General features: G+C 45.0%; 1 protein-coding gene across 1 annotated transcript in view; it reads left to right on the plus strand.

Moving 5' to 3' along the window:
- LOC147678115 (hydroperoxide isomerase ALOXE3-like) overlaps positions 1-15088 on the plus strand; it is a 250228-nt gene that overhangs the window by 173747 nt on the left and 61393 nt on the right. Inside the window, exon 6 of the mRNA XM_086945977.1 lies at positions 5532-5704. Within this exon, the coding sequence (XP_086802103.1) occupies positions 5532-5704 (173 nt within the window). The remainder of the gene's footprint in view (positions 1-5531; positions 5705-15088) is intronic.

Below are 15088 nucleotides of genomic sequence, written 5' to 3' on the forward strand. Positions count from 1 at the left end.
TATATTAAACCAAATGAGCATAAGAGTAGCATGTTATGATAATAACCAAAATTGAAAACAGATTGGACTCCTAATAAAGATGACTTTATCGAGTTGCAGTTTACTGGTTAAGTTCCATGCAGCTTGCCAGATATGACTTTATCAAAATGCACATAAAAGAAAATATCACCAGTATTAGTCACTCTATGGTGATCACGTATATTAGGCTTCTGCCCTCCTTATCTGAAAACATGCACTTTAATTTGTGAATTGCAGGCCAAAATGCACGATACCTTGTTTAAATCCATTAAAAAATACGATATTATTAAAAAGGAACCTACACCATTTTAGTCACATCCATTGCATCTTAAGCAGAGCAGAATATCATGAGATTGATATAAAATATATCCATTCTATTAAAGTACTCATTGGTATCAGCTGTAGTACTAAAGCTTAGTCATGTTAACTAAGCAACTAAACCACAAAGAAGGAACCACCGAGAGGCACAGGACACCACGAATGTGAAATAGAGCACAGTGGCCTTTTGAGAGCAAGGTTCATATTTAACAAACTGATGAGACTTGCCTTTGTAGCTCCATGCACATTGATGACTTGCTAGAATGTAACAAGACAGAAATCGCTGACACTCATGCGGGTAAATATTACACCATTTGCTAGTCACTTTTATTGAAGTCTAATTCCGACTCAGAATACATTTTTTCTTTTTCCGGTCAAAACACTGTTATCCACACCACTGAACATTCATTGTTTTTTTTTTATTCAATCTTTAACTTTCTCGGGTACAAGTCACCTTCCTCTGTTCTACAGAAGTATTGTGGCAGTCCTTTCAATGTGAGTTTGTTTAACCCCCAAACACCACATGACCTAGCTAGAAAACCACAAATCTATACATCTCTAGAGCATTCCCTTTGAGCTCTCCCCCTAAAAAGACTGCTAAAGGATTTCTTTCCTTTAATCTTAGTTTGTTTTTTGTTGGTGTGACACAGACACTACTCTGGACCATAGAGGGCCAGGTCTATTTTCAGGCTTTCTTTTTTTCTTTGTTACTTTCTTCAAGGTCATTTGATTAGTCGTACAAGGGAGCTCATCTCATGTTTTGGAGTACCTTTCTTACACATGACATTACCACTTCTAAGTGGACCGCAGAGCAGACCGCCTCAGTGGTTTTCGAAAGCAGCCCATCCCCTGCTTTTGGGGTTCAGCCAGGCTGGCTATGTTTGCCTCCTCTTTCATCCTCCATAGTTCTTCCATTTTGAACCTACACAGAAGTGGGGTACAACTTCATCCTCCTGCTCCAATCAGCTGCGGATGAAGCTTTCTACCTGTCTGTGCATCAGCACTATTTTACAAGTCGGGATTTTTCATGCCTAGGGCTGCAACCCACTTGTAAACTGGTGCTATTTGGTACCCGTGTGTCAAGGCTTGACACTGGTAAGAGGCTGGGAACATGATGGGGTCATTGACATCACTTGAGATCATGGCAGTCCATCCATCCATTTATCCATCCATCCATCCATCCATGCAAGTAGCATCCTCGCCCACAGTAAACCACCACAGGACCGGATGGCCACAGCGAAGCAGATGACCTGCCATGGGGTTTGTCCTTCCTTTATAGTTTATAAGGCAGGAATGAATCTTAGTTAGTTCTGGTGCGTTTTTGTGAAGTTTAAAAAATCGATTAACATTAAAAGTTAGCCCAAAAGGCAGCTCTCCCTATTGTCTTACTGTCCTTAGCAAATAAGCGCCAGTGTTTCTTCTACACCTAATGCAATAGAGCATCTAAATCTAGAATAATAAGATACCAGCCAAAGCGATGTCAACATTCCTTCTACAGATTGAAGACCAAATAGAATTGCCCAAAATCCAGCTGCCAATAGTGTAGGCAAATAGAAAAATTAAGTTCTAACTTTTTAAAAAGCAGCAAAAAAACCTGTCCATTATATGTATTGTGACCCTATGCTTTGTGATGCAGAGATAACACTGTGATAAATACGATATATTTGTCAATATCAAATGTTATTGTGTGTCTTGTTGGGAAGTTCAAGTTTTATAAATTCTCCTAATTGTTAATGCTAATCCACTGACTCTGGTGGAGGAAACAACTCCCCCCCCAGATTCATCATTGTCATGTTTTGCGAGTCCTTAATAGCGATTATTAAGGAATCGCTATTAAAGACTCGCAAAACGGGATTCATGTAGAAATCGCAATATTTATTGCGATTTCTACAGCTTCCTTATTTGTGATTCGCTAATTGTAAAGGCCCATAGGAATGAATGGGGAGTCATTCCTTATTTGTGATTCGCAAATAGCGAATCGCAATTAAGGATGCCATTTCAAGGGCGCCAGGGTGTCCAAAGGACACCCTGTAGCACCCCTGAAATGGTAATGTACACAGGTGTTGTGCACACACATGTCCAAAGGACATGTGTGTGTGTAACATACAACTTAGAAAAATGCACTAAAGTGCATTTTTCTAAGTATTCGCTATTTACCACGTAGTTACACTTCGCGGTAAATAGCGGCCCCAGATTGCGAATTTGCAATTTTAAAATGGTTCATGAATTGCATTTAAGGAATCTCAAATTGAGATTCCTTAAATGCAATTATTCGCAATTTAGCGATTTTTAGAATTGCGATTTTTGCATTCGGAATGATGAATTCCAAACGCAAAAATAGCGCTCGCAAAGGGCCAGATTCTCAGAATCTTGCCCTTTGCGAGCCGATTTCGGCTTCATGAATCTGGCTGTCAGTTCCTGTGGCATCAAAGCCCCTGATAAAATTGTAGTATTATGTATTAGTGGTAAATACTCTTGTATGTGGACCTGCACCAGAGAAGCTACCTCATCCTGCCGGGCCTTTGACTCTTATCAAAAGAAGGGCAGGTGGAAGGGAGGGATGGTCGGACCCTGGGTGGAGGTCATAGGTCGCAGTTAATTAAAATGGAGTCCTAAGTCATCAGATAGTCATAAATCATTAATTTATTGATTTAGAAGACTTATAAAGCGCACAACTACCCATCAGGGTTTCCCAGTTTTAAGCAGGAGAAGCGAGGATGCAGCTAGCTGGAGGATAGGAAATTAAACCTGGCAACAAAGAAGGTTCTTGAGTTTTTTGCGAAAAGCTAAAAGAGACTGACAGATCTTAAATCATCATTGCAGCAATCGATCATTGATACACACCATAAACCATGCAGGAAAGTCAGCATCCATCCATGGTACTCAGTGATCCACAGTCTTAAGCCAGCTTGACAACACCGTAAATCATCTTCGGCAGCACCCTCTAGCACAGGTTTCAGTCCATGCGCTGAATGAGCAGGCCGCTCGGGTTGCACACAGCAGCCAGCTTCCAGGCTTCCCTTCCTATCTGTGTGTCATCCGAGGCACTTTCCGTCCATGCTTGAGCTTCAAGTGCCATGTCGGCTTTGTGACTATTCCGTCTCTCCCAGTTGACCCCGACTCGACGTCCCAGTCACACCGCTATTGCAACTCTTTCCTTTCTGATGCACTACTGGCAGCCATTTTGTGTTATTGATGCAGTTTAATTGTGCGGTCTCCTCTATACACGGCCGGGTTTAGCACTGGTGGCTTCTAGTGCGACAATCATTTTTGGCGCCACTACACACTATGACATCTTCCTCGGATTCTCTCACTACCACCAGGCAAAAGTGCCCCTCCTCTCTCTTCAATAATAAGTTACTGCTAAACACAGCAACCAGGGGTGGCCTTAGGCATGTGCAAGCTGTGCACCTGCACAGGGCCACCAAACCCCAGGGGCCCCCACACCAATATATATCCTTAATATAATAATCCTCTGAGGATGGATACATGTTTGCGTGGCGGACCCTGGCATGGATTTGGCGGCCTCCAGCTCTGTTCCACTTCCAAACACCCTGTCCCCCCTCTTCACTGGCCTCCGCGCCTGCGTTCCTCTTGGTTCCTCATTGGCTTCTTTTTTTCCCTACCCACTGCTGACCCGCCGGTACAGGCGTATATAAGCCACCTCCACCACCATCCTTTCATTCCCTGTTACTCTTGCACGAAGGCAACTGTAACCTTTTCCTCTCCCGGCGGACGAGTCCTCTTACAATTTTTCTATAGTTTTTATAAAGTACTGGTGTTAGCGCAATAGTCATAGTTAATATCTGGTGGGATAGAGGGCACACGACATTCGCGTACCCATTGCAAGCAAAATGAAGAGAATTCGAGTACACAAATCTAGTTATCCAAATTGAAAGAGAAAGGAGGATCAGCAGGCTTTCGTAGGGTCACAGGAAGGAGCAATCCTGAACTTTAGGGTGGGAGCAGCCGCAGGTACTGGTCATCTATTGCCTTTTCTGGACGTTTATTTAAAACACCTTCCTGAGCTCCGGGGGGGCTCCGCCCTGCCCGGCCCTCCTCTTCTGGGGCCCCCTACCTACACTCACTGTCCAGGGCCACCATGAGCCTAGAGCCACCCCTGCAGCAACCCTCTGAGGTCAGTGCCCCCTGCACCTGATGCACTGCCCTAAAGCTGGCCCTGCTGCTATACTGCGGTAGTTTCACTGACTTTAGAAGCTCCCCTACATCACTAGGCCCTCTTCGTTTAAGAGCATCCTGCTAGCTTGAAAGGCTCTCGTGATAGCTCCCTTCTTGACAGGAGACAGAATATAAAATATCTGCCATTACTTAAAAACCCCAATGTGCCAATGTATCTATATCATGCTAATGAGCACATATCGCTCCTAGTATCTGCCTCCACCTACCAGTCCTTCCTTCTTGCCTCAGGGTGAAGCCTTCCTCCTGTGTGAGATGTTGCTGTCCCCACACATTCGTAGTCGGCAACTGACCACCGGTGTCAGTCTTTTAAGCTTCTGGGGGTGGTGGGGGTAACGCCCTCCTGGGATTGGTTCCTTTAAGAGGAAGCTGGACCAATCCAGAACACAGTTTTCCCGCGTCAAGGTAGGGCTACTTGCTGATGAGACGGGGTCCATCTGCTTTCACCCCGAACACCCCTTATTGCCTTGTGCTGATGCCGCACATCCTGGAGCCCTCGGGGCACAGTAGCTGTGGTCCCCTGAGGGTCTGGCTACACCTCCTATGCCCTCTCTTCTTATTTCGATAGCTCTTGCCACATCCCTTCCCCTTTCTTCGTTGTGTTGAACTGCACATGCTTCCCAAGCTCGTGATGCACATGCTGTCAGCCGAACATTGTGATAGAAAAGTTCTAAGTCTATTAGCACCAGCTTTTTCTCAGCTCATTGTGTTAAGAATAAATTAATATAGCTCTGTTAATTGTACCATGTCAATATTGTAAACATATTTTTAGATATATCAATTTCCATTTCCCACTCTAATGGACTCTTCGTTCCAATTCCTTTAAATGCAGAAAACACTCACTAGAAAATAATAAGCTCAAGGTAAGGCGGGTGGGGCAGCAGATTCTGGAGAGAAATAAGTGAGAAGAATCTGTCCTAATGATAACAGCACTCGCAAATGCAAAATATTTTCTAGACAGTGTAATCTTATTAGTATTCCTGTGCTCTGTCACACAGAGTATGTGTCCCAACACTGGAGAGAAGATGCTTTCTTTGGGTACCAGTTCCTCAATGGCGTGGATCCCATGATGATAAAGAAGTGCAAAAAAATCCCGGACAACTTCCCAGTGACAGACAGCATGGTGGCAAGCATCCTGGGGCCAAAGACCAACCTTACTGCAGAATTACAGGTATGCACGTTTGATCTTGGTTTCCAAAGGTCTGCAAACTGGTGTGTGTATAATGGACCCACCTGGAGGCTCCACCAGCTCTCTTCTTTTTTGGTGTTTTCTTGACTGTGCAGCTATCTGCAAGAGTATTCGTTACTAGCTCTTAAACCCACCCATAAAGTAGGGTTACTTTCTGCCCAGATGACTTTATCTCTTCTCCTCGTGTTTTTTGCTGTTTGCATTTTGATACATGGCCTACAACTTCACATCTCACAAGTACATTGAATGATTCCGAATACAATTATTTATCTCAAATATGCATGTGTATAGCAAGCAATTAACTTTTTAGGTCTCGTAGCGATACAGCGCGTCAGCGCTGTACTCGCCGAGATCTTATGTCAGGGAGCATGCTTCCCAGGAGACAGTCTGGGTCGCGCGCTTTGCCTTTTCCGCCGGCCGCGCGCGCGCGAACGCGCTCGCCGTGTCTGTCTCCTGGAAAGCATACATACACAGGCACCCTCTGCACGCATGCGCACACACAGACACACACACAAGCACACATACACGCACGCACACATACAGAGACCCCCGTCGCGCACACACACACGCTCCTCCGTTGCACACACACACACACGCTCGCACACACAAGCGCACCGCCCCCCATCCCACTTACCGCCAGTCCGGTCTTTCCCCTCATCTCGTGCACAAGCTGCGCAGGACACCAGTTTATGCATCCCCTCTCCTCGCGCGCCACAGTCCACGTCATCACGTCATCACTTCGCCCGACAGAAAACGTGCCACGTGACGTCGCTGGTGGTGTTGTTATTCTGTCCCAATATGGCGTCTATCATGGAAGGTCCGCTAAGCAAATGGACGAACGTTATGAAAAGTTGGCAGTACCGCTGGTTCGTGCTGGATTACAACGCGGGTCTCTTGTCGTACTACACGGTAAGGGAGCGGCAAGTTCTACGTGACTTACTTTTTGGGGGTGTCTAATGCATGTGGGCGGGGCATGTAATTTACAGAGGATGACTTTTGGAGAGAAGCAGAGTGGAGGTCATGTGCGATAAAGTGCCTGGCAGCAGCAGAGAGCGCTGTGCTGACATCAGTGACAGTTCTGCCTTCGTAGCACCCTCACGCAGGCCCCGTGGTATGGACAGCGCCTTGCAGTAATGGCAGATGCACTCTCGGCGCTGCACAAAGCGTCACTACCTCAGTGTGCATTGGAAGCCGCAACACACACTAGACCGCGCCTAGAGGTAGTAATTAAGTGCAGTGTGCCCTGCCAGCTTACAAACACACTGCCGCCATCAAGGAGAGTCACCAGGCACTGCGCTGCTGCTCGCTTCAAGGCACCTAGGCGTGTGCACACAGCGTCACTCAGTCACGCTCTTCCTCTCATCCCATTCTTTGCCCAGTTGTCTTCTCTTCTTCTCCATTTCAACCTCTTCTTTCTCTATGCCTCCTGTCTCATGTGCTCCTCCCGGGTTTGTGTGGTTTCTCGTTTGTTTTTTTCCTCTCTCTCCACAGTGCTTGTATCCGTGTTCCACCTTTCTGCTCCTTCAGTGTTCTCCCTTTTCTGTTCTACTTTCCCCTCACCCCACCTTCTCTTTGCCCCTTACCACACCTAACCTTCTCTTCGCGGTCTTTCCACATCTTCCTTTTACATACTTTTCCCTTCTCCCCTGTCCCCAAGCTGAAGACAGTCAAGGGGGGTTGTAAATCCAGTATTTGTAAAGCACGAACAGTTACCCGGAGGCATCCCGGCGTTGGGGGCCGTCAGGAATATTACGCAATTTATTGCCCAGAGTCACATGGTGCTGGGCTGACTTGTTTCCGTTTCCCACCCGCTCCTACATTACGACCGCTCTACCTCACACCAGCTTTTTTATTTATTTATTTTAATTGGAGCTTTTGTGCTAAAAAATATTTATTTTTCTATTTGCCGTCTTCCAAACTGAATTGGAAAAAAAAGAAAACTGGAGCAAAACACACCTATGTAATGTCAGCGAAGTGCGCATACATTCTGATGCATGCTTTTGACAGTGGAATAACTGCACAGCCATTGTGTGGGCATTTTGTTATACATTTTTATTTTGATGATTGTGGGCAGCATCTCAATGCTTTGCAGCCCCACCAAAGGCAATTGGCAAAGCTAATACAGGCTTGAGCTAACTGGGAAACACCCAAGGCACAGGCAGAAGAGTCGATCAAATCCTCAAAACCCCCTGCTTCTGCTCCCACCCCAGCCTCTCTCCATGGAAAGTTCTGTCCTGACGTCCCTTTCCCCTTCAGATACAACTGCCCTCAGCCTGGTCTCCTGAGCCTCCATCTCTGCTCACCACCCATACTTCAATGGTACATTCTTAGACTTTGGTACATCAACAGAGGTTAGATTTTTGCCTCACTCTTTAGGGTCTTGAACCTCAGTGACATCATCCAAAAGAATATAGCATCTCAGGGGCCACAAACACAAGCACAAAAACAAAGCAGGGAAAGAGGACTTCCGACCATTTATTGAGGGCCTCACCCTTACCCACCACTATCCGGTCCTACCCTCTTCAAGGGAAACTCACCTGATTTCCAAATCTCCTCAACAAAGACATTCTTTTGAAACCATATTAACGTATAATACTGATTGGCCCAATCCTTCTGCTATTAGTAACACCAATACAGACTTTGCTAAAAATTTAATGCAACCCATTGTCATATACAATGCCAAAAACTCAAACTTTAATGCTGCGAGACCTATTGCATTGCAAATGCTTGTTTGTTTTCTCACTGCAGTAAACTGCTCACGTATAGCACACGCAGCAGCAGTTCACTTTCTCACACACATAGCTTAATACAGCACATGTAATAGAATTACAGTTAAATACACACACAACAGCAGCAGATACACAAAATATAAAATATCGTTTAGATTGGGACACTGAAAATTCTTGTTATTCTCTGGATACTCAGCATGTCAAAAGTTAGACCTATTAACTTTGGCAATGCTTGTTTTAGATTATCATATCTTATGAGTGTCTTTATTATATTTCAGATCTCTGGGTGTGTATTGGTAATTTGAGTATGTTGCATCCTTTTTACTTGAGACCTAACCAACATTCTATAATGTTAACCAGTATTTGTTTAGGGTACAGACATCATTGGTGTGGTCCTGTAGTATTTTGACCAAGAGAGGTTGCAGGCCAGAACCATTCTGAGTGGTTTGGGTTTGTGTTGTATTCTTGTGGGCAAAGTTGGGTTATTCATGAGGGCTGGAGATGTGCTCAGTTTAGGTTGCATTGGCTTAGCATGTCTGAGAATGTATATTGGAGACTGAAGAGGTGTGTGGGTAGGATGCCTTTTGTTAGGGGACTGGTCTGATAAGTCAGGTTACTATAGTTGTGTTTCAACCATACCTTTGTTGGGTTTGTTGATGCTGCTTATCATAATAGTATTAAAAATAACTTTAGTTAAAATAGAGCTTGCTGTCCATTAGTACCCTGGCCTTGGGTAGCAGTCCGAGCTTATAATGGCCAGGTTACTCGGTTTAATCTTTCTGAAGTTGAATGTGAATAGCTCAGAATTTGGAAACAGCTTTAGTATGCCCTGTTGGGCAGTTCCAGGCACAATATTTAATCGAAACTTGTAATCGGAGCAGAGCAAAATGTGAGTGCCAGGCAAACCAAACAGGTGTGCCACAAAGGGCTTCCGCTCCAGATATAGGCTCCCAAACTCAGTTGTCATGAAGTGGGTCTTATTGAATGCACATATTTCTATTGCCATATTTTACTAGAGTTCAAAGATGGCCACCACATTCTAGGTAATGTGTGTTTTCGTTTACAATGTGACTTTCACTATGTGGATGGTTTATTGGTTTGGAAACGATATACCAATCATTTACAATTTTGGCTTCCATATTTGAAATACAGAATGTTACTTAAATTTGCATTCAATGTGAATGACATGAATGCAATATTTACTGTTTTGTATCACTTAATGTAAGGAAGCTTATATGTACCTCATGTCTATGTCCATTGACCTTGACTGGCCAGTGGAATTCCTGGTTTGCTCGGGTGTACATCCAGACCAGGCTTAAACCACCACTCTAGACAGGGTAAGCCAAGTACAAACTAAATGATAACCTGTGCTCACCCTCTGGTCGCTAGACACAGAGCAGTCAGGCTTTTCTAAAAAGGCAATATGTAAGGTATTTGTGCAACGAACCAACACAGTGACAAAATAAATACACCACAAAAATACTCTACACAGGTTTATAATATTAGATTATAAAATTATAAACAAAACAAGACCAAAATTACCAAAATCAAATGTATCGAAGTTGAGATATTCAATTTGAAAGGAATCAATGCAGTAAAGTGCTTAAAGCATGAGGCACTAAAAAGGTTACTTTAGGTTGAGCTGGACCAGGACAAAGTAAAAGTTCATGCAGCCCTTCTGGAAGTGCAGGCCAGCTACAGGACCCACACAGACCCCGGTGATCAAAGTACCTTTCCTTATCTCAAGCAACAAGATGCGTCCATCTCCTCCAATTAGTGAAGGTGCTGCATCAGTTCCAAACACAGGTGCTGAAGTTGAGAGACGTCAAGTGATGCGTTGGAGTTTGTCATGCAGTCGAGGGCGATGTGTCGATCTCACAAATCTGCTGTGACAGTGATACACTGTCCGATGTGTAGATCTCTGGTGGCAAAGCGCTGGTTCCGGTGCTTTGTGCCGATTTTACTCCTGCAGCCGCTTCGATGAGGCAGTTCTGTTACACACAGAGAGGAGATGCTTCAAAATCAGTGTTACGAGTTTCTGAGGCACTTCCCTTAAGCCAGGCACAGTAGCAGGGGTAGAGACTTTGATAACTCTGAGTCACAAGCAACAGGAGGCAAACCAACAAGCCCTAGGAGATCACTTGAAGGAAAGGCAGAGTCCAGCTCTCCTTCTGCATAGTCAGGAAGCAGCAGAGAGCAGGGTAACACAAGAGAAAAGCAGGCCTTTCAAGTCTGCAGTCCAAAGATAAGTTCATTAGGCAGCACAGCAGTCATTCTGACAGATGTTCAGGTCAAGATCCTGGGTGTCTGATTTTAAGGGGTCAGGGACCCAGTACTTACACCAAAAAGTGCCTTTGATGTGGGGGGACTTTCAAGCAGCTCTCTGAAGTGCAGAAGTATCCCTTTACCCTCAGTCCTGTCTGCTAGGCTATCTGTGGGGGATAATCGGTCCTTTGTGTGGGGACAGAACACAGCTTACTCAAGTGAATTGTTAGCTCTTCCTTTTTTATCCTGCCCAGGCAAGGTCATCAGATTGCTGATGTATGTAGATTGGTACTCAGACACGCCTATCCTATCATTGTTGTGGCTATCTGGAGGGAATGCACAAAGTGTAGCTGCAACTCACCCCAGATCTGCATTGGATGTCATCAGTGATGTCACTGACCATGTCATGAGTGATGTAATATGTGACATCATCAGCAGTGCGGGGGCACAAGTTATAGTTAGCTGAACTAACTATAACGGGGTAATATCTATGGTTTTGTACGAGTGAAATGTCCAACTAACTATAACGCCTCTGAAACCTATGATTTTTTCAGTGAATTTCTAAGGTATTTTAAATGCTAATTTCTAACTGTAACGTGCCTGAAACGTATGGTTTTTTCAGTGAATTTCAAAGGTTTTTTAAATGCTAATTTCTAACTATAATGTGCCTGAAACCTATGGTTTTTAAGTGAATTTCTAAGGGTTTTTAAATGCTAGTTTCTAACAATGTCACAGAGGTAGGACATGTGAAGAAAGAAGAAAAAACGCATAGAAAAGAGCAAAAGTAATGCAGAAAGAAGCAACAGAAGTCCACAAAGACGAAGAAAAGTACAGGAAGAAGCAAGACATGTGCAGAAAGAACCAACAGAGGAGCAGAAAGAGACCTTGTTGCAAAATCATCCTGTGCTCACAACTTTTTCAGACGGGTACTCGTGGTAACTGACTCTGACTAACCAGGCCCAGTGCTATGCTAAAAGACACTTAGAATACAATGAAAAAGCCTACATACACTAGGGAACACTATGCGTTGGGGTACCCCTGTGATTAGCATGACCTCCTCTGTAAGGCCCTAGTACATTATAGGGCAGGGGGATTAAAACTACCTCTAAGTCAGAGGTGCAGAAATATACTACTTTAACTAGTAGTTGCATTTGCAGAGTGGTGGAGAAAGGGTGCTAGCCGTCCAACTCCTCTGCGTAGGACTTACAGGAAGTACCTGGAGGGATTGTTGGCCCCCAAACTCCCTTAGGACTGAATTGGACTTCATCCCCCTTCCCGTAGTCTGCCACGAGGCACGTTTGCAGAGTGGTAGAGAAAGGGGACCATGGCCTCCGAAGACGTCTTAGCAATCCCACTGTGTGGGACTTACTGGAGGTAACAAGAGGGGTAGTTGGCCCTAGAAAAACATCCTTGGGGACCAACTTCCCAAACTATTACCTTCAGACAGTCCCACACAGCAGCATTGGTAAGTACTCGTACCAGGCCACGCCCACTTTTCCAACCACTCTACAAATGCGCTCCCTGGCACGCTCTTGGATGGGGATTGAAGTCCTCTTTACTGCTGGGGGTCCTTTAGGGGCCAATTAGCATACCTTTTACCTCCAGTAAGCCCCACGCAGTGATATTGGTGAGAGGTAGACAAAGGCCATGCCCTCTTTCTCCGCCACTCTGCATACGTGCCCCCTGGTGCATGGTAAATTGGGGGATTAAGTCCCCTTGAGTCCTGAGGGTCCCTGGGGTCCATATAGCATACTAGGTACCTCCAGTAAGTGCCACAGAGCTGCATTGCAGAGAAGTGTTAAAATGGGCATGGCCTGAATCACCTCTCTACAACCCAGGTCTGTGGTGCCTACTGAAGGTACCTGGTGGGCTAGTCAGCCCCAGGGGCCCTCAGGATTGAAGGGGAATTAATTCCCCAACTTAAAACGCGCCTCAAGATGTGTTTGCACACATGTCACTTCAGGCCCCGCCCCCTCCCTTCACCACTGTGCAAACGCACCCCTCTGGCGTGTTTTAAGTTGGGGGATTAAGTCTCCTTGAATCCTGAGGGTCCCTAGGGTCCAACTAGCCCACCAGGTACCTCCAGTATGCGCCACAGAGCTGCATTGCAGAGAGGTTGCACAGATATCGAGTCATTAATATCATGGTTTAGGAACATCGAGATCTAGAATATCGTGGCCAAGAATATTGACTTAAGGTAGGTAATATCGCTTTAAAAATATCGAAGTATTTAATATTGTTTGCAAAAACATAGTTGTTCAAAATATTGATTTTTATTATTGTTATGTATTTCAATATATATTTTATGTGTATATGATGTTTGTTTTTTTGTATAAGATTTGTTTCTATTTTTATTATATGTGTTACATTTTTAGTAGGTATTCATTTTATTTTACTCGTTTTTTTGCACTTTCAGTTCTGTAGTGCACAGCTTTCCAAACTCTTCATGTTGGGGACACACTTTTTGGAGATGCATCATTACGGGACACAGTAAGGCAGTGTAGCGAGCCCGAAACACCTAAGGGGAGTTCGGAGGGTTCTCTCTCTCTCTCTCTCTCTCCCTCCCTCTGCCTGTCTCCCTCCCTCTGCCTGTCTCCCTCCCTCTGCCTGTCCCTGTCCCTCTCCCTCTCTCCCTGTCTCTCTCCCTCTCTCCCTGTCTCTCTCCCTCTGCCTGTCTCTCTCCCTCTCGCCCTCCCTCCCAAAAAAAGCCCTGGCAAAGTGCTCGGCCGCCCCTCCGTACCCTCTGAGGGGGCTGGGGGGTGCCACCGAGCTCTTTGCCAAGGCCAGTTTTTGGCCGATTTTGTTACACGACCGATTTTGCAGCTATGCTGCAAAACCGACCCTGTAACAGAAACGGCCCCCAGGGGCCCCAAACCGGCCCCCCATCCATGCGGCGCAACGTGGGATTGCCCGGTGCCCGCTACGGCGAGTCAGGCCCTGCCTCTGCCTGTCTCCCTCCCTCCCTCTGCTGTCTCCCTCCCTCTGCCGGTCTCTCTCCCTCTGCCTGTCTCTCTCCCTCTCTCTCTCCCTGTCTCTCTCCCTCTGCCTGTCTCTCTCCCTCTCTCCCTCCCTCAGCCTGCCTCCCTCCCTCCCTCTGACTGTCTCCCTCCGCCTCTCTCCCTCCCTCTGCCTGTCTCCCTCCCTCTCTCTCCCTCTCCCTCTCCCTCTGCCGGTCTATCTCCTCTCTCCCTCCCTCAGCCTGTCTCCCTCCCTCTCTCTCTCCCTATGCTTCAAGTTTAGTTTATTATGTTTTGGCTCTCAACTGAGGGCCACATAAAACACATACAATTATACAATAATAGTTACAAAGGAAAACATAGGTTACAGAGTTAAAAAACCACAGCTTATTCACTGGTTGAGCAGTCATCTAGCTCTTCTCCATGAAACATTTAATACATTTCTAAAAAACCCTTGAAGAAGTTAAAAATTCTAAAACAGAACATTTCATTTGGCAGATAGTAAAGTGCATGGAAAAAAGTTTTAACATTTAAAATTCCCAGTTGTAAACAAATTGGTTTTAGCCACTTAGAACGCAAAGGGCGCAATGCCGGACAAATAAACAAGACATGATTACGATCCTGTATGGCATTACTACAAAGGTTGCATATCGGGGATACACCATACCATTTCGCAATGAGGTAATTAAGGGGGAGCAGATCATGTCTTAAAAGATACCACAATCTACGGACTCTGTGGGGAATATTCCAGGTAAGATATTGTTGGGCAAGTTTTGGTGTATATGTACTTAACAGTAATTGCCTTTCTTTATTCCCTTGTTTAGTGATCATATCCATCTTGAAACTGAGCTCCCATGAAGCGCATTTTAATTTAGACTTTAGTTCAGCAGGAGTAAGTGAAAACAATGAGCTTTCATCCAACTCTAACAAAACTACAGCTTTTCTAAAGTTCTTAACCAGCATAGAGAACTCATTAAAGTGGCCCAGAAGTTCTTTTTTGATAGCTTCCCGTAAGGTATCTGGGTTACTTCTCGCTAAACAGGCCACCCACCTTACAAGGGCAATCAGCCCCTGTACCCAACAACTTCGGAGTCCGAATTCTAGCCTGCATGCAGAGACTGAACAAGCTGTATTTAGAGAGGAAATTCTTCTTAGTACCTTTCCTTCTATTTTTTGCAGGAATCCCCAATAATTTAGCTCCACTAGTTCTAATCCATAAAGTAATGTGGCGGGGATCTTTCCTCTAAATACCTCTAGAAATAGTGTGAAGTGTCTCTTCCCTGTAGCGTTATACAGGGAACTTAACCCCATACCATGAGCCAATGCTTTATGTGCATTGTGTTCAATGTGGAGTTTCTCGCTTAAATTTGCTGAAATGATTTTGCCTAAAAAGGTATAAGTTTTAACCACCTCGA

Source organism: Lissotriton vulgaris, chromosome 12, assembly GCF_964263255.1.
Source record: "Lissotriton vulgaris chromosome 12, aLisVul1.2, whole genome shotgun sequence".
Taxonomy (NCBI): Eukaryota; Metazoa; Chordata; class Amphibia; order Caudata; family Salamandridae; genus Lissotriton; species Lissotriton vulgaris.